The sequence below is a fragment of the Microcaecilia unicolor genome, chromosome 6, assembly GCF_901765095.1.
Source record: "Microcaecilia unicolor chromosome 6, aMicUni1.1, whole genome shotgun sequence".
NCBI classification, from domain to species: Eukaryota; Metazoa; Chordata; class Amphibia; order Gymnophiona; family Siphonopidae; genus Microcaecilia; species Microcaecilia unicolor.
This window is the reverse complement of record NC_044036.1, coordinates 142281305-142306064: the sequence shown is the minus strand read 5'-3', so window position 1 is coordinate 142306064 and position 24760 is coordinate 142281305. Positions and strand designations below refer to the sequence as shown.

The following is a 24760-nucleotide window of genomic DNA, read 5'->3' as shown; positions in this document are numbered from 1 at the left end:
ATCCCATACCATTCTCGTCGCTTTACTATCGACGGCAGCCAATTGATGTCAATTAGTACAAAATCAAAATATGCAATCAAAATATAGAAAACAATATGTTTATTTTTATTTTATTTATTAGGATTTATTTACCGTCTTTTTGAAAAAATTCCCACAAGGCAGTATGCAGGAAGAATAAGCCAAGCATAGGCAATAGACAATTACAGCAGTAAAAATATTCAAATAGCACAATATACATTATAACATAGTATATTACTTACAATGTCAACCCAATACACATTAAAACATTTTAATAGACAGTGGATCATATAGACAGATAAGACAGAGTAACAAGAATTGGATAGAAATATGGGTGCCATATGTCATAAATATAGAGGCTGCTGTCTCCTCATTCAAAAAGTACAAAGACCAAGGGACACTAGATGAAATTACATGGAAATACTTTTAAAACAAATAGGAGGAAATATTTTTTCACTCAACAAATAGTTAATCTATGGAACACGTTGCTGGAGGATGTGGTAATAGTAGCTAGTGTATCTAAGTTTGGACAAGTTTCTGGAGAAAAAGTCCATAATCTGCTATTAATATAGACATGGGGAAAGCCACTACTTATCCCTAGGATCAGTAGCATTGAATCTTGCTAATCTTTGGGATTCTACCTGACCTTGTGATCTGGATTGGCCACTGTTGGAAGCAGGATACTGGGCTAGATAGACCATTGGTCTGACCCAGTATGGCTATTCTTATGTTCTTATGAGATGCTGGACACAGGGGAAGGAAGGAGGAGATGCTGGACATGGGGAGAGGGGAAGGGGTCAGGCCTTGAGCTGCTCGTAGGGAGGGGCGCATGGCTGAAAGTTCATTTAGGGCACTGAATACCCTTGGGCTGGCCTTGGCTATAGTTCTGAAATACCTCTGGAGATTTTTAAGACAACCTGACCATAAACTCTCTACCTTAGATGACGATGGTGAGGAAGATGAGGAAAGAGATGATGATCCAGATGGAACCTATGACCTCATGGTTAGTAATTCTTGTACACCTTGCTGTTATTTGTACGATAAAGAGCCCTGATTTAGGGCACTAACCTGTTTTATTTATCCCTTAACAAGCCTTAAAGGGCATTAATGCATGTTGCATTGCCATAATGCAGCGTTAGTTAGGTTACTCCGTGGTACTTATGCAAATCATGCAAATGTATGTAAATCAGTTCATTCCTATTTAATACTATAATGTGGCTCGTGGTGAACAGGGCCGCTCAGAGGGGGGGCAAGGGGGACAAAATTCCCCGGGCCTGGGCCTCCAAGGGGGGCCCGGCACCGCATTCCCCTCAACTGGCCCCCTCCGTCCACCACCGGGCTGGGCCCCCCTGAATTAAAATCATAGCGCCTCACTTCGACCTCGCTCTGTGTAAAAGAAGCGCAGCAGAGGCAGTCTGCAGATCGCCTCCCTTCGGGCTTTTCCTCCCGCCCTCAAGGGCAGGACACAGGGAGGGAAGGCCCAAAGGGAGGCAATCTGCAGACTGCCGCTGCTGTGCTTCTTTTACACGGAGTGAGGTTGAGGTGAGGCGCTATGATTTTAATTCAGGCGGGCCAGGCCTGGTGGTGGACGGAGGTGGGTGGGTGGAGGGGGGCGGCAACGATGACGACCTCGGGGGGGGGGGGGGGGGGCCCGGGGGCGGCCTTGCCCCAGGCCCGGCCCAATCTCTCGGCGGCCCTGATGGTGAACATCTGGTGCAGACTGCAAGCCACATTATAGCCAGTAAAATAACCCCAGCAAAAAGCTTGTCTTTTTACCACTCAGAAGCATCTTAAAGGGACCAGCAACTGTACCAAATAGATGTGGCCAGAACACCCCCTTCCCCCAAATCTAACCTCACAGTCCTCCCCAAATCAAGACACTTTTTTGCCCTGAAATGGAAACACGAGCCCTAGCGGTAGGACCACAAGACCAAAGGGTGGGGGGGGGGGGGGCTGGGGGAGGGTCAAAGACAGAGGTGTGCTTCCAGTGAGGAAGGGGAAACTTCTAGGTAGGGGTTCAGCTCTTGGAATCCCTTCTGGTTGAAGGGGGGGATTCTGGTTGGAGGACATTATTAGGCTAGGCCTTGATTTGAGAGGGTCGTTAGAGAGGGTTAGACTTTCTGTTCTCCTAACTTGATGTGCTTTCTTAATGAATTAGTGGATTGAATATCACCGCTTTCCGGTTAAGTGCTGGCTCCAGAGACGTAGCTATGTGGGGCTACGGGGGCCTGGGTCTCCATAGATTTGGCCCTGGACCCCCCTGCCGACAACCCTCTTGACCCCCCCTCCCGCCGCCAACTCACCGTCGCCTACCTTTGCTGGCCGGGGACCCCAACCCCCACCAACTGAGGTCCTCTTCTTCTCGCGCAAGGCTTCATTCAGTTTTTGAGTCTGACGTCAGCCTTGCGCGGGAAGAAGAGGACCTCAGCTGACGGGGGTTGGGGGACCTCAGCTGGCGGGGGTTGGGGGTCCCCTGCCAGCAAAGGTAGGTGACGGCGATGGCAGGTTGGCGGCGGGGGGGGGGGTCGAGAGGGTTGTCGGCGGGGGGGGGGGTCAAAGTTGGTGGGGTGGTGGCGGCAGGGGGGTCAGCAATGGGGGAGGGGGCTAAAATGTGCCCCCTCACCTCGGACTCTGGACCCCCCTCCCGCCAAACTCTGGCTACGCCCCTGGCTGGCTCCACTCCAGACCACTTTGGCACTCGCTAGACAGTGCCATGGTGATCACAGGTTATATTCTAAACAATAAATAATGCACCTGCTCTGGCATATTCCTCCTGCCTCAGCTTAAACTACAGTGTCATCTTTTGGTCTCTGTGATACAATCAGTGCATGGCCTAGTGCAGTCTCAAGATGAGGGTTTTTATTAATTAAAAAAAAAAATTTATTACAAGTACCCCTGGAAAAGCTTTGTGTATATTTCTTGCACATTCCTTATTCTGTAGCCTGAACCCTAACTGGCCGAGAATCTGCTAGTGATGTCCATTTCCGCCTTTTAAATTTCAGTCTCGGCTCGTTAGAAATGAAGTAGCCTATTTTCTCTGGACAACGCGTCGAGATTCAGTTGATTGTCGAGTCCTACGAAAGGACCAGATGATAAACCATTATGCCAGGGCTGGATCATTCACAACCAAGGTTAGTGCCAAATATGTCCTCCCTAGGCTAGGCAGGGTTAGGGTTACCATATTTTGTCCCCCAAAAAGGAGGATGCATGCCCTGCCCCCACTACACACCCCACCCGCCCCCTTTCACACCCTCGCTCCGCCCCTGTCACATTTTCCCCTCCCCCCTGTCACACACCCTGTCACCCCCCCCTCCCTGTCACCCCCCTCCCCTTACCTTACTACTGCCCTGGTGATCTAGTGACCTCTTTGGGGCAGGAAAGAGCCCCCTCTTTCCTGCCCAGAGCGCTGCCCTGCATGCATCCTTCCTGTTGGTGATCTCAGCGCCGATTCAAAATGGCTGGCGAATGTTGAAGTCTCGCGATGTCACTTCAACTCTCAGCGGCCATTTTGAATCAGCGCCGAGATCACCAACAGGAAGGATGCATGCATGGCAGCGCTCCGGGCAGGAAAGAGGGGGCTCTTTCCTGCCCCAAAGAGGTCACTAGATCACCAGGGCAGTAGTAAGGTAAGGGGAGGGGGGTGACAGGGCTCTTTCCTGCCCCGAAGGCGGAAGAGGTCACTAGACCACCAGGGCAGTAGTAAGCAAGAGGAGGGGAGGCTAGCAATCTGCCCATTTGTCCGGATTTCTGGACAAACGGGCAGATAGGCAAAACCCACCCGGTTGCCCGGACATGTCCTCAAAAAAAGGACACGTGCGGGTAAATCTGGACATATGGTAACCCTAGGCAGGGTAAAAGACTGTTGGTGGTCCTTATAAAGTGGGTCCAATTCTTTTTGGTGTGTATCATCCCCCTATGCCAATAATTTCTATGCTTAGCACATAAAATTGCACATGTGGGTTACAGATTACTGGCACTTATGCATGTAACTCGATTGACAAATTAGGTGGATAGGTCAGGGGCAGACTGACAGGGATCTGGGCCCCTGAGCAATAAGAGGGTCCCACATTCTCCTCCCCCAGATACAACATCTTTCTACCCTCACCACAGATGCAACATCTCTCCATCTCATTCTTTCTTCCTCCCCTCGATGCACCAGCTTAGCTCCACCATCTCTGCCCCAGGTCCAACATCTCCCCCCCCCCCCCTCTCTCTTCTCTGTCCCTGGATCTGGCTCTCTCCCCTCGCATTTACTTCAAAATTTCCCTTTCTCCATACAGGGCTCTGGCTCTCTTCTACTGACCGGAACCTCTCTGCCATGGCCCACCCTTGCGGAAGCAGGAAGTTATATTAGATAGGGGCAGGCCGTGACAGAGAGAAGGTTCCAGTCAGTGGCAAACAGTCGGGGCCCTGTACAGAGAAAGGGACTTTTGAGGTAAACAAGGTGGAGGAGGTGAGAGGGGGGTGCTTGACCCAGGGATGGAGGGGAGAGAGTTGTTGAACATGTGAGGTACTGGGCCCTCCAACTGCACTGGGCCCTCAGGCACTGTCCAGTTCAGTGGCATAGCCACAGGTGGGCCTGGGTGGGCAGGGGCCCGCCCACTTAGGGCTCAGGCCCACCCAACAGTAGCACACATTTAGCAGTAGCTGGTGGGGATCCCAAGCTCCGCCAGCTGAAATCTTCCCCCTGATGGTAACGAAAATGCTACTTCCCACGATACCGGCACCTGCACGTGCTCAGTTTTCAGCACCTGCTTGCTGCAGACTGCCAAGGTGGAAAGAAGCGATTTCCTGCCAGCTGAGATACTTTTTTGGCAGTGGGGGGGGGGGGGGGGGGGGGAGAACACTTGGTGCCCACCCACTTCCTGCCCTGGCCCACCCAAAATCTGTCATCTGGCTACACCCCTGGTCCAGTTGCTTGAATGCTCATTCCACCCCTGCAATGGGTGCTAATTACCAATAATCGGTGATAATTGGAGTTAATTGGCACTAATTAGCAGTTATGTGCGTAACTGCATTTAGTCGGGATTTCATAAGTTTAGTGCTAGGGTCGTGCACATGGGAGGGTCATAAGTACATAAGTATTGCCATACTGGAACAGACCAAAGGTCCATCAAGTCCAGCATCCTGTTTCCAACAGTGGCCAACCCAGGTCAGAAATACCCGGCAAGATCCCAAAAAAGTACAAAACATTCTATACTGCTTATCCCAGAAATAGTGGATTTTCCCCAGTCCATTTAGTAACGGTCTATGGACTTTTCCTTTAGAAAGCTGTCCAAACCTTTTTAAAACTCTGCTAAGCTAACCGCCTTTACCACATTCTCCGGCAACGAATTCCAGGACCATGCCAAACATATTCATCTCAGACATGCAACTGTAACGTGTAGTCACAGACCCTTACACCCAGTCATTCACATGATGGAAGACGATAGGCCTAAATGTTGGTGGGAAGCTGCGGTCTTACACTAGTCTTCTATACAAACAATTACATGCATAATCGCCCATATAGAATTCGCATAGAGTCTGACTTTAGGCCACCTGTGGAGAATTTTCCCCCCTATTTGAGCTGGATTAGTCCGAGATGTACAGGGAGGAATCTGATGCTAAGATGAATTGTTCTACCAAGGTGGGACTGTGTCTCAATTTACGGAATCTGCACTGGTTTGATGAAGCCGACCCTGATACCTTTTTCCCCCGATGCTACAGACTAGGCGCTGAGGATGAGAAACAAGCATTTATTGGTAAGAAAGACCACCGACTGAACGTCAATTGACTTTATTGTACAGTGGAGCCCTGCTAGTACATGCGCCTTTAATTGCCTGATCGTTTTATATGTGGTAATAACCTGCCTCCCAAAATCATAAAATTAATGTGTGGTACTCGATAATACACGGTAGGCTGTACTGGAAATGACCTGGTGGTAGCTACAACAAACTTCCTTGGCTTGGAAATGAAGCCAAGCAACGTCTTTGACGCTATAACATTTCATTATTGTTCCAGTAATAAGTGCACCGATAGCACCCAGTTACATGGCCAAGCCTCCCTGAACACCGTGTACCAACGGTGCTCCACTGTACGCTTCCTCTTACATGCTGTGTCTTTGTCTGTTTTTTTGTATCTATTCTTTCGTTTCTCATGTGCCTTTCTACCTAGGTAGCCAAGGCCTGGTATGATAAAATACAAAGCAGCATTTCTTTTTCTGGTTCCTGCACATGCTGTGCAATCGACTATAGTGTATAGGTATTGTAAGCTTGGAAGTCAGACCAAGAATCAAACTGCTTAAGTAGGAGGCTAAACATTTTGCAGAGAGAAATCCACCCAGCCCCAAACATATGCTAATGCTTAAGAGTTTCAGACTTGTGCTGTTCAACCCCTCTTGCGTCTTAGTCTAGAAGTGACCAGGATGGGAAACTAGATAAATGTAATGATTAAATGCATGAGCATGGAGATCACAGTATGCACTGACTCAAGCACCAGTAAAGAGCAAGAACAAGTGACCAAAAGATAGGTGGTTGATAAGTATCCTAAACTTAAGAACATAAGTGTTGCCATACTGAGACAGACTGAAGGTCCATCAAGCCCAACAGTGGCCAATCCAGGTTACAAGTACCTGGCAAGATTCCAAAAGAGGACAATACATTTTATGCTGCTTATCCTAGAAATAAACAGTGGATTTTCCTCAAGTCCATCTTAATAATGGCTTATGGACTTTTCTTTTAGGAAGTTATCCAAACCTTTTTAAAACCCTGCTAAGCTAACTGCTTTTACCAGGCAATGAATTTGAGTTTAATTACACGTTGAGTGAAGAAATATTTGCTCTGATTTGTTTTAAATTTACTACGTAATAGCTTCATTGCGTGCCCCCTAGTCCCTAGTATAGCAAATGACTGACTGGTAATGTAATGATGCTTCTGTGCGCAGCCATGACCAACTGTGATCTGAGCATTAGAGAATATACAATAGGAGAAGGGCAGCAATGCTTGCATTAAGACTCAAGAGCCAACTTGATCTTACTTATTTTACATATAAATAAAAGTCTATTTAGACAGCCTGAGTGTCAGTAATCTTTGGAAATGATCATGGATCCATGTACTCTTCCACTTGACACTTAACACAGCATATGTAAACCCTTCGATATTAGAGTTAGTCAGGGCCAGTTATGAATTGTGAATGCCCTTGAATAACTATGGGGGGGGGGGGGGGGAGGAAGAGGGGAATGTCTTACCTTTCCATCGTCCCTGTCCAGATCGTCTCCTTGCCTAGTGTTCCTTCTCACTTTTGCCATGGTGACATTGGTCATGTAGAATGAGATCATCACAGCCCAACTGCAGCATCTCCACAAAGAAACTGTAGCCTGGGACCTGGCAGCCGTCACACACTGACAGGGCGGGGCACTGCAGGGCACGTCAGCACATGAGCGCTGGTAGGTCCCATGCTGAATTTTCTTTGCATAGATGCTGCAGTGGGGTCAGGGCAATTTTACTGTACAGAAGAAATGGATGGTCTTATGGACAAATGGGGTAACCATTTTTCATACCTGAGGTGGTGGGCTCAGTTGTCCATGTGGCCATTGGGGATATCTCATTCAATCACATGCAAAAATCTGTGAAATTCATTGGCTTTTATCTTAGTCCCCATAGGTAGGTATTGATATCTTGATGCACTAAATCCAAAAAGCCATAAATCAGCAAAATTGAGGGTTAGCTTACTTGTCTGTAAGCCCATCCAAATGGCACTTCAGAGGCAGGTCCAGACTGAGACACAGGAGTGGTGCGAACCTACAGCACCTATAAAACTTGGCACCCAAGGCAGTTTCCTATGTTGCCTGTACTAAATCCAAGCCTGGGACTATTTACAAACGACTTTTATTTGTGTATTTCTGTTATTTCTAGGATCATCAAAGGATGCTAGGACAGAGTTAATGCAAGAGAAAACAGCATCAGCTTTAAGCCCGAGAGGCTGCAAGTTCTGAGTGTAGGAAGGCAAAGTGGAAGAAGAATGGCAAAGTTGGGATGTGATTGAAGTAGAAAAAGTATTTGACCAATGAGTTTGCTCCTTGTCAGTAGCTAATACTTCACTGTTTTCCTTTCAGAGGATTTTTGGCTGACTGCTGCTAGAAGCATTCTCAAACTTGTGGTACAAAAAAGCAAAGAAACAAAGGCATCAGCAGACCAAGAACCAGAACAGAACCAAGAAATTCTCCCTCAAACGAGCGGGCTGCCAGGTAACTCACTGCTTTATGGCTCTGTCTGGCTAAGAATTAAGAAGGTGTGAAGATAAGGCATCAAAAGAATAAGGAGGGTAATATGAACAGTATACAAATATTTTAAGACCTTGGCTTTTCTTTTAGAGGAAAAATATCCCCTGGACATTCAGTCCTCATTAGATCAACAGTTACCAAAGGATTGTTTGCCATCAACAACTCAGCCTACCAAGATCCCCACCTCATATACACATTACCTACTCTATATATGTGTATGGTAACAAAAGCTACAGTTTTACCTCTTCCTTGGCACAATTCCCATCTCCCATTTAGTTATATAACATGAGTACAATAGAGACCAATTAAACAAACCTCTATGATTCATAGAAACACAACACAACAGACCTCAAGTGAGCCTATCTGTGCCATAAACACAGACCAGCCTAATTCAGCTCTGGCACATACTAACACATGGGTTTTATTCCCTCCTTTACACTCAACCTCAGCACTTTGCACCAACTTTACTGGCCTTTTCACATTGTTATCCCCCATCTGCTGCTTTCCATCCTTATGGTTGTTGCTTTCACTAATCTCTAATGACCAGGGCCTCTGTTCTGTAAACACCAATCTCTATATATAAAAAGCACCACCAACGTTCTAAATGAAGCCTCCAGCCGGAAGTGTGAAGGGGGAGAGATATCCGGTTTCCCCATGAGTGTCTGCCCCACCCTCACTCTCTCTGTAACACAAACAGTGAAGGAAAACACAGCAAAGCACGAAATCAAATCGCTCTCTCTGTAACAGTGAAGGACTCAGAAGGGGAAGGGGAGAGAGGGCAGAAGCCCTCACTATCTCTGTAACATAAACACAGCACAGCAGGAAACTTAACACTGAAGGACTCGACTCCGAGGGGGGAGGGGACAGAGAGGACAGACAGCACAGGGGAAGGGAGAGAGGACAGAGGGCAGGGACACACACACTCCCACATGCACACAGAAGAAAACCTTGCTAGCCCCCCGTTTCATTTGCATCAGAAACTGGGCTTTTTTACTAGTATTCAATATTTCAGCACAGATGAGCTGTAAGAACTGATGCAACTGAAATCTGGTTGTACCAACCCAACACCCTTACCCTTCCTCAGGGCCACCGAGAGGGGGTGCAGGGGGGACAAAATTCCCGGGCCCAGCGCTGCAGTCCCTTCCACCCACCCTCCTCCGTCCACCACCGGGCCGGGCCCCCCTGAATTCAAATCTTAGCACCTCACCTCGACCTCGCTCTGTGTAAAAGAAGCGCAACAGCAGCAGTCTGCTGATCACTTCCCTTCAGTCCTTCCTTCCCTGTGTCCCGCCCTCGTCTCACATAACTTGCGTGAGGGCGGGACACAGGGAGGGAAGGCCCGAAGGGAGGCGATCTGCAGGCTGCCACTGCTGCGTTTCTTTCACACGGAGTGAAGTCGAGATGAGGCACTATGATTTGAATTAAGAGGGGGGCCCGGTAGTGGATGGAGGGGGCGGCGGGGTGGGGCAGGGCCCCGGGGGCAGCCTTGCCCCAGGCCTGGCCCAGTCTCTCGACAGCTCTGCCCTTCCTTCAAAAACACATAAATCTCTTTAAGCATCTACCCTTACTTTCCCATTACAGAAGGTAAAAAGGCTGGTAAGAGGAAAGGAGGTCATGTTTCATCTCAGCTGATTGAGATGGCTCTGTTCGCCAGTGAAGAATATCTTAACAGCCTGGAACATGAAGATATTGACACAAAGAAAGAATCGACGTTCAATATGACCAGTGCCCAGTGGGAGAAGTTTCTGCAGAGCTATTACCAAGTTGTTCAGTAAGTAGCAATACCTGACCAAACGTATTGATGTCTCATCATGTCTGAATGAGGGCTGGTTCGCCAGGCAGTATGATTACAATTCCCAGACCCATAGAAGCTACTATGTATTAATTTCATTTACTTCAAAATTCTACTTTTCTTTTCAAACGGCTGCAAAATAGCAATAACTTCACTATGCATTGTGTCTGTCGCAAATGTTTCAGTTTGTTGCCAAACTCTGACTATATGTATATAAATCCTCTTTTAGACTGGTTTACATTATGTTTCTTTTTTTGTACTGTTGTAAACTGTTCTGAGCCTCTGGGAGTGATACGGTATGTAAAATCTGACATGTTATGTTACGTGTTTCTCCCTTTTTATCGTAGACTGTAGTCTTTCTGGTGACACTGTCTGCCTCTTGCTCTTTAGCTTTCACTTCAAGTACAGTGGAACAGCTAGAACATTGTACTGAAAGATGACCATTTCCGAGGTCTTTCATTGTTTGTCTCTGCTTGCAGTGATAGTGCAATCATAGAACAGTCAGAGACTTGCCTAAAGCACTGTGAACGTGTCCTGGAGCAGCTGAAAGCAGTGACCCCACAGCTGAACATTGAGGGGGTCCGAAATATCTGGATTGTAAAGCCAGGAGCGAAATCCCGTGGCAGAGGTAAGCAAAGGATAATTGTGCATCAAATCACATGGCCAACTGCTGAGATACAGCTTCTTTGCACGGACTCAACCAGATCATAGAGATTGTACAGATGTTCATATAGACGTTTTCTCCTGCTTAACATTCCACCACCAAGTACTCTGCTACATCAGTGAACATGTATAACCTCAAAGGGGCATAACAGCAGATGATTGCTCCTTCATATGCCCATTTATTGGGTCACTGATGTGCATTGGTGCCTCTTGTTTGAGCAATGAGGTAAGAAGATGCATTTCAATCTTTCTCTTGACAGGGATAATTTGCCTGGATCGCTTGGAGGAGATGCTCAAACTGGTGGACTGTAACCCCACATTGGTTCTGGATGGGAAATGGGTGGTGCAGAAGTACATTGAGAAACCCCTCCTCATCTTTGGCACAAAGTTCGACTTAAGGCAGTGGTTTCTAGTGACAGACTGGAACCCTTTAACTGTTTGGTTCTACCGGTACAGCTACATACGATTCTGCACTCAGCCATTCTCCTTGGACAACCTGGACACGTAGGTGTGACTATAGAACAAGCATGGGACATAAGGGAGGGGAAGATACATTCTGCCACAGCCCCGCTGTAAATGCATCTCTCTGTACACCTTCCCCTTTCCACTTGCAGCTTTTGTGCCCACATGAATTTGATAGACCTCCCCCCAAGTTAAGCAAAGTTCATTATGTGTAATGGGTGTCCTCTGTGGACAATGGGGAAATGCAGGCATAGAGGAAGCTGATGCCATCCAGTTGATGGCAACCATGCACAGACACCGCCAGAGCAATTAATTTGAAAATTTCCTCTCCATTAATGCCCCAGTGCTAGCAATGGCACTTCTAACAGCAGTCCATATAACAGTTATAGTTATTGTAATAGTCGGGCTAGCATTTCCCTGTTGTTCAAAAGGATTTCTCATTACAGGTAAGCAACTTCGCTTTCTTCAGAGGACAGCAGCGGAAAATACAGCCATAATGGGTGGTGATCTTAAACTGAAGGTTGCTAAAGTTGGGATTGGTGGGGAGCAACCCAAGTTTTTAAAAATTGGGTGGGTGGGGTGAGAGGTTATGGGAGGTGGATTGGAGCAAAGGCTAGATGAAGCGATTGTGATGGACAGACTGTCCAAACACACTCTGAAGTCTTGAATATAAGTGCAGATGATAGTAAGCTGGGAAAGCATGTATATATGTAAATATTTATTTACTGCCTTTTTGAAGGAATTCGTTCAAGGCAGTGTGTGGACTGAAGACTAGGTTTCTGGTTTACAAATATCTTGTAGCTCAGAGGTTAGCCATGGAAGCTGGATTTTTTTCCCTTTAAACTGATACAGCCGCATGAAAAAACTGGTGTATGGAAATTCTACCTGCCGAAGTCAAATTTGCAGCTGAATAGCAACACTGTAGACAATCCACAGCCCAGCTGCTGAGGGTATGCTTACTCAGATAGAAAAGAGAGGGTTCCAAGTACACCAATAGGAAGAAAAGAAAATAAGATGGTACCTTTTTTATTGGACTAACTTAATACATTTTTTGATTAGCTTTCAAAGGTAATCCTTCTTTATCAGATCGGAAATAAGCAAATGTTGATAAATAACAGTATATATAAATGAAACATCAAAGTATTCCAGTGACAGTCTCACAGGATGAGGGTGGGGTGGGTTAGGTGTGAGACAGGGAGAGCCGGGTGGATGAGGGGCAGGGAAATATGCATGGTGATAAGACAGTGACAAAGCAATAGAATTTTATGGTTTATAGTGGGCTAGAAAATCCAGATCTTTGTCCTGGCTGGTGGGTGTCAAAATATTTAATCATTCTGACTTCAAAAGTCTTACGTTCCTGGATTGTCTTAAAGTTTCCTTTTAGCATTCTCACCATAAAATCATTGATGCAGTGTTCTGGTTTTGTAAAGTGCTGCCCCACAGAGGTGACATCCTGGTTGGCACTGACACTTTGCACATGAGGTCTATGTAAATTAAATCTCTTCTTCAGCATCTGGAGAGGACCTGGCTAAATATCAGAAGACAAATGTATAAGAAAGGACCTGGCAACAGCTATAAAATAAGTGAGAGCTCAGGTCGTTTCACTTTCAGTCACATTGCTTCTAATTGTTTGTATGGCAAAATTTGCCTTCAATTATTGCTTCCAGTAGCATCAAGAATTACAGATAAGAAAGAAAAATAATAAAAAAATAAAAGAACAAAAGCATAACTGAGACGAGAAATTGAAAAGAGAATTGAGATATCAGGAAAATGCAAGTTTTTTGCCCGTGAAGATTCAGTTCAGCAAGTCCGTAAGGTGTATAAATATCCAGACCGCTGACATACAGAGGCATTTTCTCACTCTAAATGATCGTCTCTTTGAAATCTCTCTTTCCCAGATAATGTATATATAAAGCGTAAGTTTGCAAGTAATAGATAAGTAAGTTGCACAGTACTTGCATTGTTACCACCTCAGGCTTGGATAAGACTATATTGTTTCTCCAATAGACATCATATGAAAAATGCCAATGAGAATACTAAAAGGTGGAGTGGAATGGGTATGATGGCTAGGGGACACTCCATGAAAATTACATAGAGGGGCATAATAGAAAGGGGCGCCCAAGTTTTCCTAAGGACGTCCTCACAGGATGTCCCGGCGAAGGGGCGGGGAAACCCGTATTATCAAAACAAGATGGGCGTTCATCTTTCATTTCGATAATACGGTTGGGGACACCCAAATCGTGAAATTTAGGCCGACCTTAGAGATGGTCGTCCCTGATTTTCGGCGATAATGGAAACCAAGGACGCCCATCTCAGAAACGACCAAATCCAAGCCATTTGGTCGTGGAAGGAGCCAGCATTTGTAGTGCACTGGTACGCCTGACATGCCAGGACACCAACTGGGCACCCTAGGGGACACTACAGTGGACTTCAGAAATTGCTCCCAGGTGCATAGCTCCCTTACCTTGTGTGCTGAGCCACCCAAACCCCCCTCCCCTCAACTGTACACCACTACCATAGCCCTAAGGGGTGAAAGGGGGCACTTACATGTGGGTACAGTGGGTTTCTGGTGGATTTTGAAGGGCGCACATTTACCACCACAAGTGTAACAGGTGGGGGGGGGGGCCTGGGTCCGCCTGCCTGAAGTGCACTGCACCCACTAAAACTGCTCCAGGGACCTGCATACTGCTGTGATAGAGCTGGGTAGAGGCTGGCAAAAAATATTAATTTTTTTTTTTTTTTAGGGTGGGAGGGGGTTGGTGACCACTGGGGGAGTAAGGGGAAGTCATTCCCGATTTCCTCCGGTGGTCATCTGGTCAGTTCAGGCACCTTTTTGAGGCTTGGTCATAACAAAAAAATGGACCAAGTGAAGTCGCCCAAGTGCTCATCAGGGACGCCCTTCTTTTTTCCATTATCGGTCAAGGACGCCCATGTGTTAGGCACGCCCCAGTCCCACCTTCGCTATGGTTCCGACACGCCCCCGTGAACTTTGGTCATCCCCATGACGGAAAGCAGTTGAGGATGCCCAAAATTGGCTTTCGATTATGCCGATTTGGACAACCCTGGGAGAAGGATGCACCCTTCTCTTTCGAAAATAAGCCTGCTAGTAATATTCAATGCATAATTAAACTCTGGAATTTATTGCCAAAGGATGTGATAAAAGCAGTTAATGGAGCTGTGTTTAAAAACAACAGTTTGGACAAATTTCTGAAGGTACAGACCATGGAAAGTAATTAAGGTAGATCTAGAGAAGGCCATTGCGTATCCTAGAGTGTAAGTAGAATGGAATCTTGCTACTTTGGGGGATTATGCCAGGTACTTGTGACCTGGATTGGCCACTGTTGGAAGCAGAATACTGGGCTAGATGGACCATTGGTCTGAGTGAGCGTGGTTGAAATTTGAGTATCTTGATGATTCTGACCTCCAACTCCCCTCCCAATCTGCGATCTCTGATGCCATATGTTGGGTTGGAGGACTCAAATCTTTAACACTGCATACAGTAAGATTTGTTTTGGCTGCACCCACTGGAACCATAAAGATGCCCACTGCATAGGTTTTGTTTCTTACTGCTGCCTTATATGAGCCTGTACATTAGGTGTCATTTTCATAGTGCTCCCTTCCCTTTTCCCTCCAGATAGAGTGAACACTTAAGTTTATTTATCTATTGTTTGAGATCAAAGAAAAACTCACCTGGCTGTGTCAGGTGGAGATGAAAAACTACCATAGGAAGCATCAGAGCATTAATATGCAAGGGAGAGAAGCTTTCAATTGAATTGCTCTGCCAGTGTCTGCACATGGCTGCCCACTGCCATCAACCAAATGACATCACCATCCTTTATGGCTGTCTTCCAGAGAATATTTTCTTTCACTGTCCCCCTTTTTCCTTGTTCTCATGGCCATGATACAAGTATCAAACCCCAGGGTTAATTCTGAGAGTATCCTACTGTGAACTGTATGGGATCCTCCTTTGCTGAATATTTGAACGATCCCTGTGAAGCTGGTTTAATTCATCATGCTTACTAGCTGCAAAGCTAGGATGGAGCCCAATTTCAAGAGACATTTTTTCATTATGGAGAAAGTAATTTTTTTTTTTAATTCCAGTATCACTGAAGAATAATGGCAACACAAAACACACACTGTAAATACTTTGATGGTGAATCTTATAACAGCCTGTTGAGTTTAGTAGGAAACATAACTGCATGTTATTAAATGACCAACACTGCTGATCAGACCAGTACATTTGTAATTAATTTATTGAACAAAGGTGAAAAAGTTAGAGGTGGGGGGGAAGAGGCCTTGAACGCTTTAGCACCTGGGCCTCCTCAGCATGATTGTTGTGTTTGTGAAGTTTGACATGCTGTTATCTTCCTTGTTTAGCTCTATACATCTCTGCAACAACTCTATCCAGAAACATTACATAAACTCGCAGCGCCGAAATCCTCAAGTGCCTGCTGACAACATGTGGTCAAGTGAACAGTTCCAGGATTATCTGCAGCAGGTGGGGCCCAAAGATGTCTGGTCAGAAGTCATTATTCCTGGCATGAAGTCAGCGGTGCTGCATGCCATGCAGACTGCACAGGACGTGGTAGAGTTTCGAAAGAACAGCTTTGAGCTGTATGGTGCAGATTTCATGTTCGGAGAAGACTTCCAACCCTGGCTCATTGAGATTAATGCCAGTCCAACCATGGCACCATCTACAGCAGTCACAAGCAAACTCTGTCAAAATGTGCAGGAAGACACCATCCGGGTGGTGATCGACCGCAAGCACGACCGCAACTGTACCACTGGGGCCTTTGAGCTCATTTGCAAGCAGGTGAGACATGCCCATTGCTTAAAATCACCATACTGCATGCTATGCGCCCATTCAGCATGCACAGACCTTCCCTGGTATTGTTTTAGTTTTATTTTAATGATTTAATTTGTGTTTTATTATGTATAATTTGTGCGCCTTTTAGAGCAAACTGAAGCTCATATTACCATATGAAAGACTTTTATTTAAAAAACAAAACCCATACAATTTTTTTTTTTAACATTTGTACCCCACGCTTTCCCACTCATAGCAGGCTCAATGCGGATTACATATTATCTACAGGTATTTATTTGTGCCTGGGGCAGTGGAGGGTTAAGTGACTTACCCAGAGTCACAAGGAGCTGCCTGTGCCTGCAGTGGAATCGAACCCAGTTCCCCAAGACCAAAGTCCACTACTCTAACCACTAGGCCACACACGTTGGTGTGAAGGCCACAGTTATTTTGAGCTGTGGGGGGTCTGCAGTGGTCATCAAAGCAACAGTCCCTGCAGGCTTTCATTTTGACTATTGGCCCCAGTATGCAGAGATTGCTTAGTGCAGGGGCCCGAGAACCGGGTTCAGTTCCTCTGGGCAAGTCACTTAACCCTCCATAGCCCCAGGTACAAAATAAGTACTTGTATATAATATGTAAACCACCTTGACTGTAACCACAGAAAGGTGGCCTGTCAAGTTCCATCCCCCTCCTAAAAGCAACTGTAAATAGAAAAAAGAAAGCATAGGAAGATTGTTAACAATAGGTATACAGAGCAGTTACACTAAGAGTTAAAACTAGACAACTGAGGAATGTTTACGCTAGGAGGAAGCTAAAAGGTAGTATAATTGAAAGGTCATCGTCACTTAAAAATTATATTCATACTGAATAAGATGAAAAATCATGAGTATAATCAGTTGAAGCTATCAAAAAAGGTCATTAAGGCTACTGTCCTGTTTCTTTTTCTAGCCAGCTGTCGAAGTTCCCCAGTACTTAGGAATAAATCTTTTGGTGGAAGGAGCCACAGTTAAAAAACCAAGAATCCTAAAGCCAAGAAATGAAGACACGGTTGCCACTGCTATGATCTATAGTAGCCAGAAGTGCAGTTCCATGCCACAACCGTCTAAAAGCTTCAGAACAAACACAGACTCAAGAAATGGGCAGCAGATCACCCGCAAGTATAATTTTACTGTGGCAACCGACTTATCCTGGCCCATCATAAGCAAAGTTTCAGACTGCTGGAGGCATCAAGGAGACCTAAGGAGCAAGAGGGCCACTGGAAAAGAAAACAGAGCAAAAGCCGAGTGGAAGGATGACAGCATAGCCGCATATATTCACAGACTGAGGAATCCTTGCAGAAACCAAGCAGAATGGCAAGAGGAAAGGTCATTGTTATACAATACAGCTACCATCAGGACAGAAGAGCCCATACCAGAGCAGCAGCAATTAGCCAGTCCCCAGTTTTGCAATGTGAGCAACCCAGAGAAGATCCTCAGCCCAAGGAACTCCATAAGGCTCCAAGAGATAAAAGACCTTAAGTTAAGTTGCACCAGCTTCGACCGTGTGGAGATCCAGGTGCGAAAGCAAGGCAAATACACAGGTAGGGAGCAGCTGGTATGGCTACCTTTGAAGTATGTCCCCTTCTCAGGCCTGCATCGAACTGGTCCCCCCTATTGTTTCTGTTCTTCTTCTCTCATTCGTCCCCATAAGAAGCTTGGTTGGAGCAGGCACCAAACCACATCTCTACAAATTCTCCAAGAAAAGGAGCCCTTGCAAGCAGCTTCCGCCCAATCCTGCAGCCTCGCAAAGGATGCGCCAAAGACAAATTTGCCAGTAACAAGCGAACACAAATCACTGAAAAAGGAAGACGACCCAAGTCTGTGTGATCCGCAGCTCCTCTCCATCAAAGCATGTCCAATCAGGAAAAAACTAAAAAGGATGAAAGGGGGAGTCAACCGGCAGTTCAAGAATGGGGCTCGTCTGTCATCAAGATTAAAAAAAAAAAAATAGGAATAGAATCAGAAAGCATGTGCAAGATTTTGGGACGAGTCCCAAACAAAACTTAAATGATATGGTTCTGTCATGATGCGTAGGAAAGTCATTCTGTGCAGTTCAGAGGAAGCGATCTGCTTTAAGTTTATAGGAGGGATTCTGGTACATTTAGCAAGGTGAGACGCCTAAAGTGAGCCATGCTACTCCAACAGGAAGGAAATGTCTGTACTGATCAGATACACTGATTACTAGGCAATGGAAAACTGTGAGTAAATCATGAAAAATATTTATTAAAAAAGATACATATTTATATAAATATAGTACATATTTACAAACATTTTTGAAGGTTTCTTTTATGGTGTGCAGACCAGCCCATCACCATGAATGCTGTGAGCACAGAGCCCTATCCAGAATTGTTAGTGCTTTGTGGTTGAGGTAATTTCTAAACAAAAATGTCTGTAACTGTAGTAGTATTAAATTGGAAAAACGCAGACAGAAAGCAAACCTTTGGGAAGACCTTTGTAACTGAGGGCAGTGAATATGTTACATGGACTGTGGTGAAAGCTCTGTCAGTTAAGGATTTTAAGAACAGGTTAGGCACACTTCTGAGATGACATGGGCACACACTGGGTCAGGCTCACTCTATCCAGTGCTCCTGCCAGCTCTATAAACCATGTGGTGCCAATAACCCCCCCCCCCCCCCCACACACACAAACTGGCTTTATCACGAAAACTGCGCAGCTCAGACTTTCTGAAAACCAACAGTTGAGAGCAAAATGTTGCATTGCGTCCAAACCACCAGAGAACAGCTAGCATGGCTGACCACCATGATGATACCTTCTTAGGTGTTAATCTGAGGCAATTACCCTATTCACTCCCCTTCTTCCCAGTCATCAAACTGCTTAATTTGCTTATTCTGAGAAACACTTATGTGGCATTACTTCATGCAAAACAATATTGAAATGGATAAATCCATTATTATACGAGCATCACAGAAACCATTTTACTGAGAACAGAGAAGGTTCCAATTTGTTCCAAAAATGTTGTTTTGTGCACTGTCCCCTTTGATTTGCCCTTGCTCTCTTATAGCCAGCACTGCCCATCAAGGAGGTTCAATCCCTTCACAAACAAGGCTTCCCATTTTTGCATAAGTAGGAAGCCGCATTCTCCACTCTATTACACCTAGCATACCCTGGTTTTCTAAGCAATGCAGGATAGCATCCTTCCCTGCACATCCTCTTCCATCCATCTTCATATGTAAGTATCTCTCTCCCAAATTAACCTTCATGTGTCTGATAAAGTGGGCTCGCATACGCTGGGTTGATCTATGCAAACCGGCAGTGGGGCAGCTACCGATTTGGAGGCAGAATGGTTATCTGGCTAGGAGACCACACCATCCTCAGGCTTATGTCCCTCTGAAGATTGATCTCTCTCATACCTTCTGGTTTCTTATGAACAGTACAAGCATAATGGAAGTATAGGATCTAGAGTCCTGACAGATGTCGGTCGTGTCTCCTTTTACCCTTTTGAAGAAGTCACTACCCACATCCTCTCAAGATCTTCCGAAGCTAGTGTAGCACCCAAAGAACTACAGCCTTGGGTTCCGTGTTTCCTGTAAAGGTGAAAAAAAAACAAAGACTTGCATTTGTGTATATTGAACACAGAACCATTCTATATACAGCAGGTTTGCATGATCTGCACACACATCTTTCCCCTCAGTTCAAGTTCTTTCTAGTTTTTGTTCTGTACAGAATGGTATTTCTAGGGTCAGCTATCTGTTGCTGCATGAATGCTTTTGTGCTTGTATGAGGGATACCCTAAGGGGGACCTTTTATGAAAGGGCAGTAGTTGTGCCAGCTTAGCGTGTGGTGATTCAGCCCTACCGCTGAGCCCGGCGGTAGTTCCAGGTCTCCTACACGCCATTTCCGGCGCTAGAATATACAGTTGGTGAGGGGGGTGTACCCAGCATTAATCAGGCAGTGCAGATTACCGCTGGAGCCCTCTCATCTTCCTAAGTAGGAGGCAGTAAGGGCTGCGGCAGTAAATGGCCATGCAGCAATTTTTTAAAATTACCGCATGGCCATTTACTGGCCCTTTAAAGAAAAGGCCTTTTTACTTGCGGCGCTAAAAGGTGGCCTTCCCACCGGCACCACTGTGAGCTCCCTTCTACCGCCATTTGGTAACAGAAACACCAAGGTCTGATCTTCAAAAGCACTAATTGGCAGCTATGAGGACTAGGAAAGAGACGCTGGAGTCTTAGGAAGCAGAGACACCGGGGAAGACTGGATGGTCCAAGAGAAACTGCTCGATTAAGAAAGGTTTTATGCCAATACGGTGAAAGACAGACATGGTTTTGTTAAAAAAATGGAATTTTCATTTATTCAAATTTGCTCACACACAGCCTGAAAGTAAACTAATTCTGTTCATTTCAGGCATTTCCTCGTACATTTTCCAGAGGATTTATTTTCATTATCTGTAGGGTTCTATCAAGTATAGAACCCGACTGAAGCGACTGTACCTCATGTTGAAGTGGGTAAAAATCAACATGTAATCAACTAGGTCCATATTTCTAACAACAGCTAATAGCTAATTACTTTCAGTAAGTAATTATAGAAAATGACAGCAGATAAAGACCATATGGCCTATCCAGTCTGCCCACCATACCATCCACTATCCCTTCCTCTCTGCAAAAGTGACTTATAAATAAACCAAGTGCCTTTGGTATAGACCCTAATGTGACTGATGTGATATCCTTGTTTATTACTGGGTATCAGAAAGGTTGGGTGTAAATTTCCTTTTCTGCATCATTTTTAAGAGAACTCTGAGACCCCATAATGCTTCACCTCTTTTAAACTCAGACTTGATCGCTTTCTTTTGCAACGCCTACGTCATACATGTGCTTAAGGACTATTGCGATGAGAAAAATATCTCACCCAGTTCTAGCTGAGGCTCTAAGGGAGGTGGCAATATTAAGGGCCAGATGTACTAAAGAAGTTTTCCTCCCTTTTTCTGTTTTTACGTGCTCTAGACTTGTTCATGTTGAAGTCACCTCTCTTAGCGCACAAGCTGTGTTTCTGCTTTGAGTAGGAACCTGTGAAAATTGGCATTGCTCTGTAGTAAGCCCTGCCCTAGAGGGCTTCACAATCAGCTTCCATCTGTCCTTCCGTCTTCCTCTTCCCAGTCCATAACATCCTCATCTAACTGAAGCAAGGAAACTGAAAAATAAGTGAATTCAAAGTAACCCCAGTGCCAAATGAATGGCACCAGTCACAGATGAGATGATTTGTCTGAGCATCACTATCATTTAGGTGGTAAAAGCACTGAGGGTTGAAGTATAGGCAGAACAGATGTCATCAGATTTCCTGTGAATTGCACTGGTGTATCTTTAAAGAAATTAACATTAAAGGGAGATTTAAGTTAGCTGTAGTTAGGATTTTGAGAAAATAACCATAAAGGGGCAAGATGCTAATGTCCAGAGAGCAGGAAAGAGACCCTGGGATTCTTCTATCCGATGATTTCAAAGTTAGCACACAGTGCTACATGCTGGTGCCCAGAGGGAGGTTAGGTTGCACAAGGAGAAGTAGGTACAGCTTGCAGAAAAGAGAAGATGATAAATACCATTGTCCACATTGCAAGTGAAATGTCACCTGCACTACTGTGTCCCTAACTCCAGCAGAATACAGAAACAAATTGAGATAGTCCAGAGAAGGGTTTCCAAAATGCATACGTTACAGGAGAGGAGAGAGAAAAGATAGGGCACCAACATTAAAACACATGAAAAGGTATTAATATTGCACACACAAGCAAACATGCTGAGACTCCAAAAAAAGCAAGAGTAATGGCAAGAATACTCTTTCACGGAAAGGACGGCAGAAGTGTAGAATGAAACTTTTTTAGGATAGCCAGACACACCTGTGATGACAATAGCTTTCAAATGGGGGTGTAGTGAGAATTACTATAGCTAAGAATCTTTAATATTCAAAAGGTCAAGATATTCTACAGATAAAAACCATCAATTACATACTACATAAATGTGTGAACCTGAGCTACAGCAGAAATGGTATTCCTTACAAAACACTCAAGATGGTTGCACATTTTTGGCCAAAATAAATTCGGTATTGGCTTTACAAACCATCCCATACTCTATTCTAATTGTTTGGAGATTTGCTTCAGTAATGTAAGTCTCTGGAAGACATCAAGACTCCATTAACCACATGCACTGTCCCAAGTACAGTTCAAAAATTCAATTTATCAGTAAAGAATCAGTGCAATAATGTTGAGCATGTATGAAATATTAATAGAGTCTGCAGTTCTACTACCTCTGTGTTGGATCTACAAGCACACAGAAGAAAACAAGACAAATGCACTGATTGAGTGGAAGAGACTTGCAAACTATAAACACATCAAGGACATGTAGGTGAACAAAAACCAGAAGAAAACAGATTTGAAATAAATAGGTTTACATGTTGAAAGCATAAGTCCAGACTTTCTAGCGAGATCTAAGGAAGAAAGCTGCTCTGCTGAATGAACGAGGGACAGGATGGGGAAGGTAAGTGCCAAGGGCAGAATGAGGTAACCTTCAACTTTGAGTAACCTAGACATAATATGAAAGCGAAATCACCGGACAGGATGTAACTCAGTTAGTAATTATTGGGATATGATCAGGAGGAAAAGGTAAATGGAGCTTAAAAAATGGGAATAAATTAATATACGTATACACTTAGAGATCACTGAAGCCCGCGCTAAGAGTGAGAGCGAAGGAAGTATGAACACACCACGTACAGAAATGTCCTATAATCTGATCCTACAGCAGCTACCATGGATCCAGGTACCTTGTCACCCCTCCCTACTCAGTGCTTCAGTGCTATCAGCAAAGAAAACTGTCCATTTTTCCCCTAACTCGGTGACCAATTTGACTTTACAATACGTCCATCTTCTCACTGGCTTCTTTCTCTCACATTCACAGGGCCCCAGGATGTTCCCAGAATGCCATGCTTGTTCTGCAAAGGAAGCAAGTCCGAGACAGATGTGACATTTCAATGCAGCTGCTCCATATTCAGAAGGCATCTTTCTAGGGCACCCCGATTATATATTGCCAAGGCGCCCCCGTTATTCAAGGTCCAGGAGGAGGGAGAAGTACTGACAGCTCGGGGAATAGCGATTCTCGCACCTCGGATGCATTAAGGAGAAGGAACACTTAACTTGTAAGTGCACCAAGCCAAAGCAACAAGAATTATATTGCATGAGAGCATTGTAAATCCAGAATCTTGTGCCTGAGATACCAAGAGGGATCCTCAGGTGCTCTCGATCAAGATGGCCAGAGATGAATTGCAGAAGTGTGCAGGTTTTTTTTTTTCTTCAGGATGGAAGGGTAAAATGGACTTTAACATAAAGATTTTTAAAATCTCTTATATTATCATGAAAACAGATTTGCAGGACAAGGGAGGAATAGTCTGTTTTCTTTTATGTAGGTAAAAAAAAGTCTAGTATCTAGAATCCATATACAAGTCAATGAGGCATTTTCCTGTTCCTCAGTCTCCATTACACATTTCTGCACAAGCCCCTTCATTCACTAGACTTAACTGTCCTGAGACTGTGTTTTAAATCTATTGTGCAATATTAAATTTGTATTTAACGGAGGTACAGGTCCTTTGATTTGGGATGGCACTTTTTTATGACCATGTCTGTCCTTCAACCAGAATTGCACTTAAGCTCCCATATTAAAAGGTAAAATTATGTATCATACCTGATAATTTTCTTTCCGTTAATCATAGCTGATCAATCCATAGACTGGTGGGTTGTGTCCATCTACCAGCAGGTGGAGATAGAGAGCAAACTTTTGCCTCCCTATATGTGGTCATGTGCTGCCGGAAACTCCTCAGTATGTCGATATCAAAGCTCCATCCGCAGGACTCAGCACTTAGAGAATTACACCCACAAAGGGACACTCTGCCCAGCTCACCACCGCCGAAACGGGGGAGGGGAATTAACCCAGCTCATCCCCACACAAGTGGGGGAGGGGAATCCGTCCAGCTCATCCCCGCGGAGCGGGGGAGGGACACCACACCCGCCGATGCGGGGGGATCTGGCTTATCCTGCAACCGCAACCGCGGGGGGAGCTGACTGACCCTAACACCGCCGAAGCGGGAGGGGTACAAAGCTGCCCTACAGCCGCACGAAGCGGGAGGGAGTGCCGGCAGAATTTAAATCTCAATCCAGCCCCGTAAAACGGAGGGGAGAGGAATGCAGCAGCCCACTGTAACACAAACTCGTCTCAACTCTTGAAGAATCCAAGTGAAAAAATAACTTGAACACGAAGTCTTCCTGAACAGGAACTGAAGACTAAACTTGAATCTGAAATGCAACCAGAATATAAACAGTACAGATATCTGGGAGGGACTATGGATTGATCAGCTATGATTAATGGAAAGAAAATTATCAGGTATGATACATAATTTTACCTTCCATATCATCAAGCTGATCAATCCATAGACTGGTGAGCCTTCAGCTGGATAGGCGGCACCTTCCCCGCGGCCACATAAGCCGCTGCAATGGCTTCCTTGACCCATCTTGCCACTGTAGGCTTAGCAGCCTGCAGACCCCTACGAGGACCTGCAAAGAGGACAAACAGATGATCCGATTTCCGGAAATCATTGGTCACTTCCAAGTATCTGATGATGACTCGTCTCACATCCAGACATTTGAGAGCAGAGTATTCCTCTGGGTAGTCCTCCCTACGAAAGGAAGGGAGACAGAGCTGCTGATTCACATGGAAGCGAGAAACAATCTTGGG

The 24760-nt window shown here is 45.2% G+C and overlaps 1 protein-coding gene across 2 annotated transcripts in view; it reads left to right on the top strand.

The window, feature by feature from the left end:
- Nucleotides 1-24760, top strand: part of LOC115471675 (tubulin monoglycylase TTLL3-like) — a 47421-nt gene that overhangs the window by 16722 nt on the left and 5939 nt on the right. Inside the window, exons 7-16 of one of the 2 annotated variants that reach the window (XM_030205448.1) lie at nucleotides 960-1021; nucleotides 3021-3149; nucleotides 5645-5759; nucleotides 8111-8242; nucleotides 9860-10049; nucleotides 10550-10698; nucleotides 10994-11237; nucleotides 15573-16008; nucleotides 16945-17575; nucleotides 22934-23171. In XM_030205448.1, the coding sequence (XP_030061308.1) occupies nucleotides 960-1021; nucleotides 3021-3149; nucleotides 5645-5759; nucleotides 8111-8242; nucleotides 9860-10049; nucleotides 10550-10698; nucleotides 10994-11237; nucleotides 15573-16008; nucleotides 16945-17575; nucleotides 22934-23151 (2306 nt within the window). In that variant the 3' untranslated portion in view covers nucleotides 23152-23171. Of the gene's footprint in view, nucleotides 1-959; nucleotides 1022-3020; nucleotides 3150-5644; nucleotides 5760-8110; nucleotides 8243-9859; nucleotides 10050-10549; nucleotides 10699-10993; nucleotides 11238-15572; nucleotides 16009-16944; nucleotides 17576-22933; nucleotides 23696-24760 lie in introns of those variants that run through there. The other variant, XM_030205450.1, reaches the window with a different exon arrangement.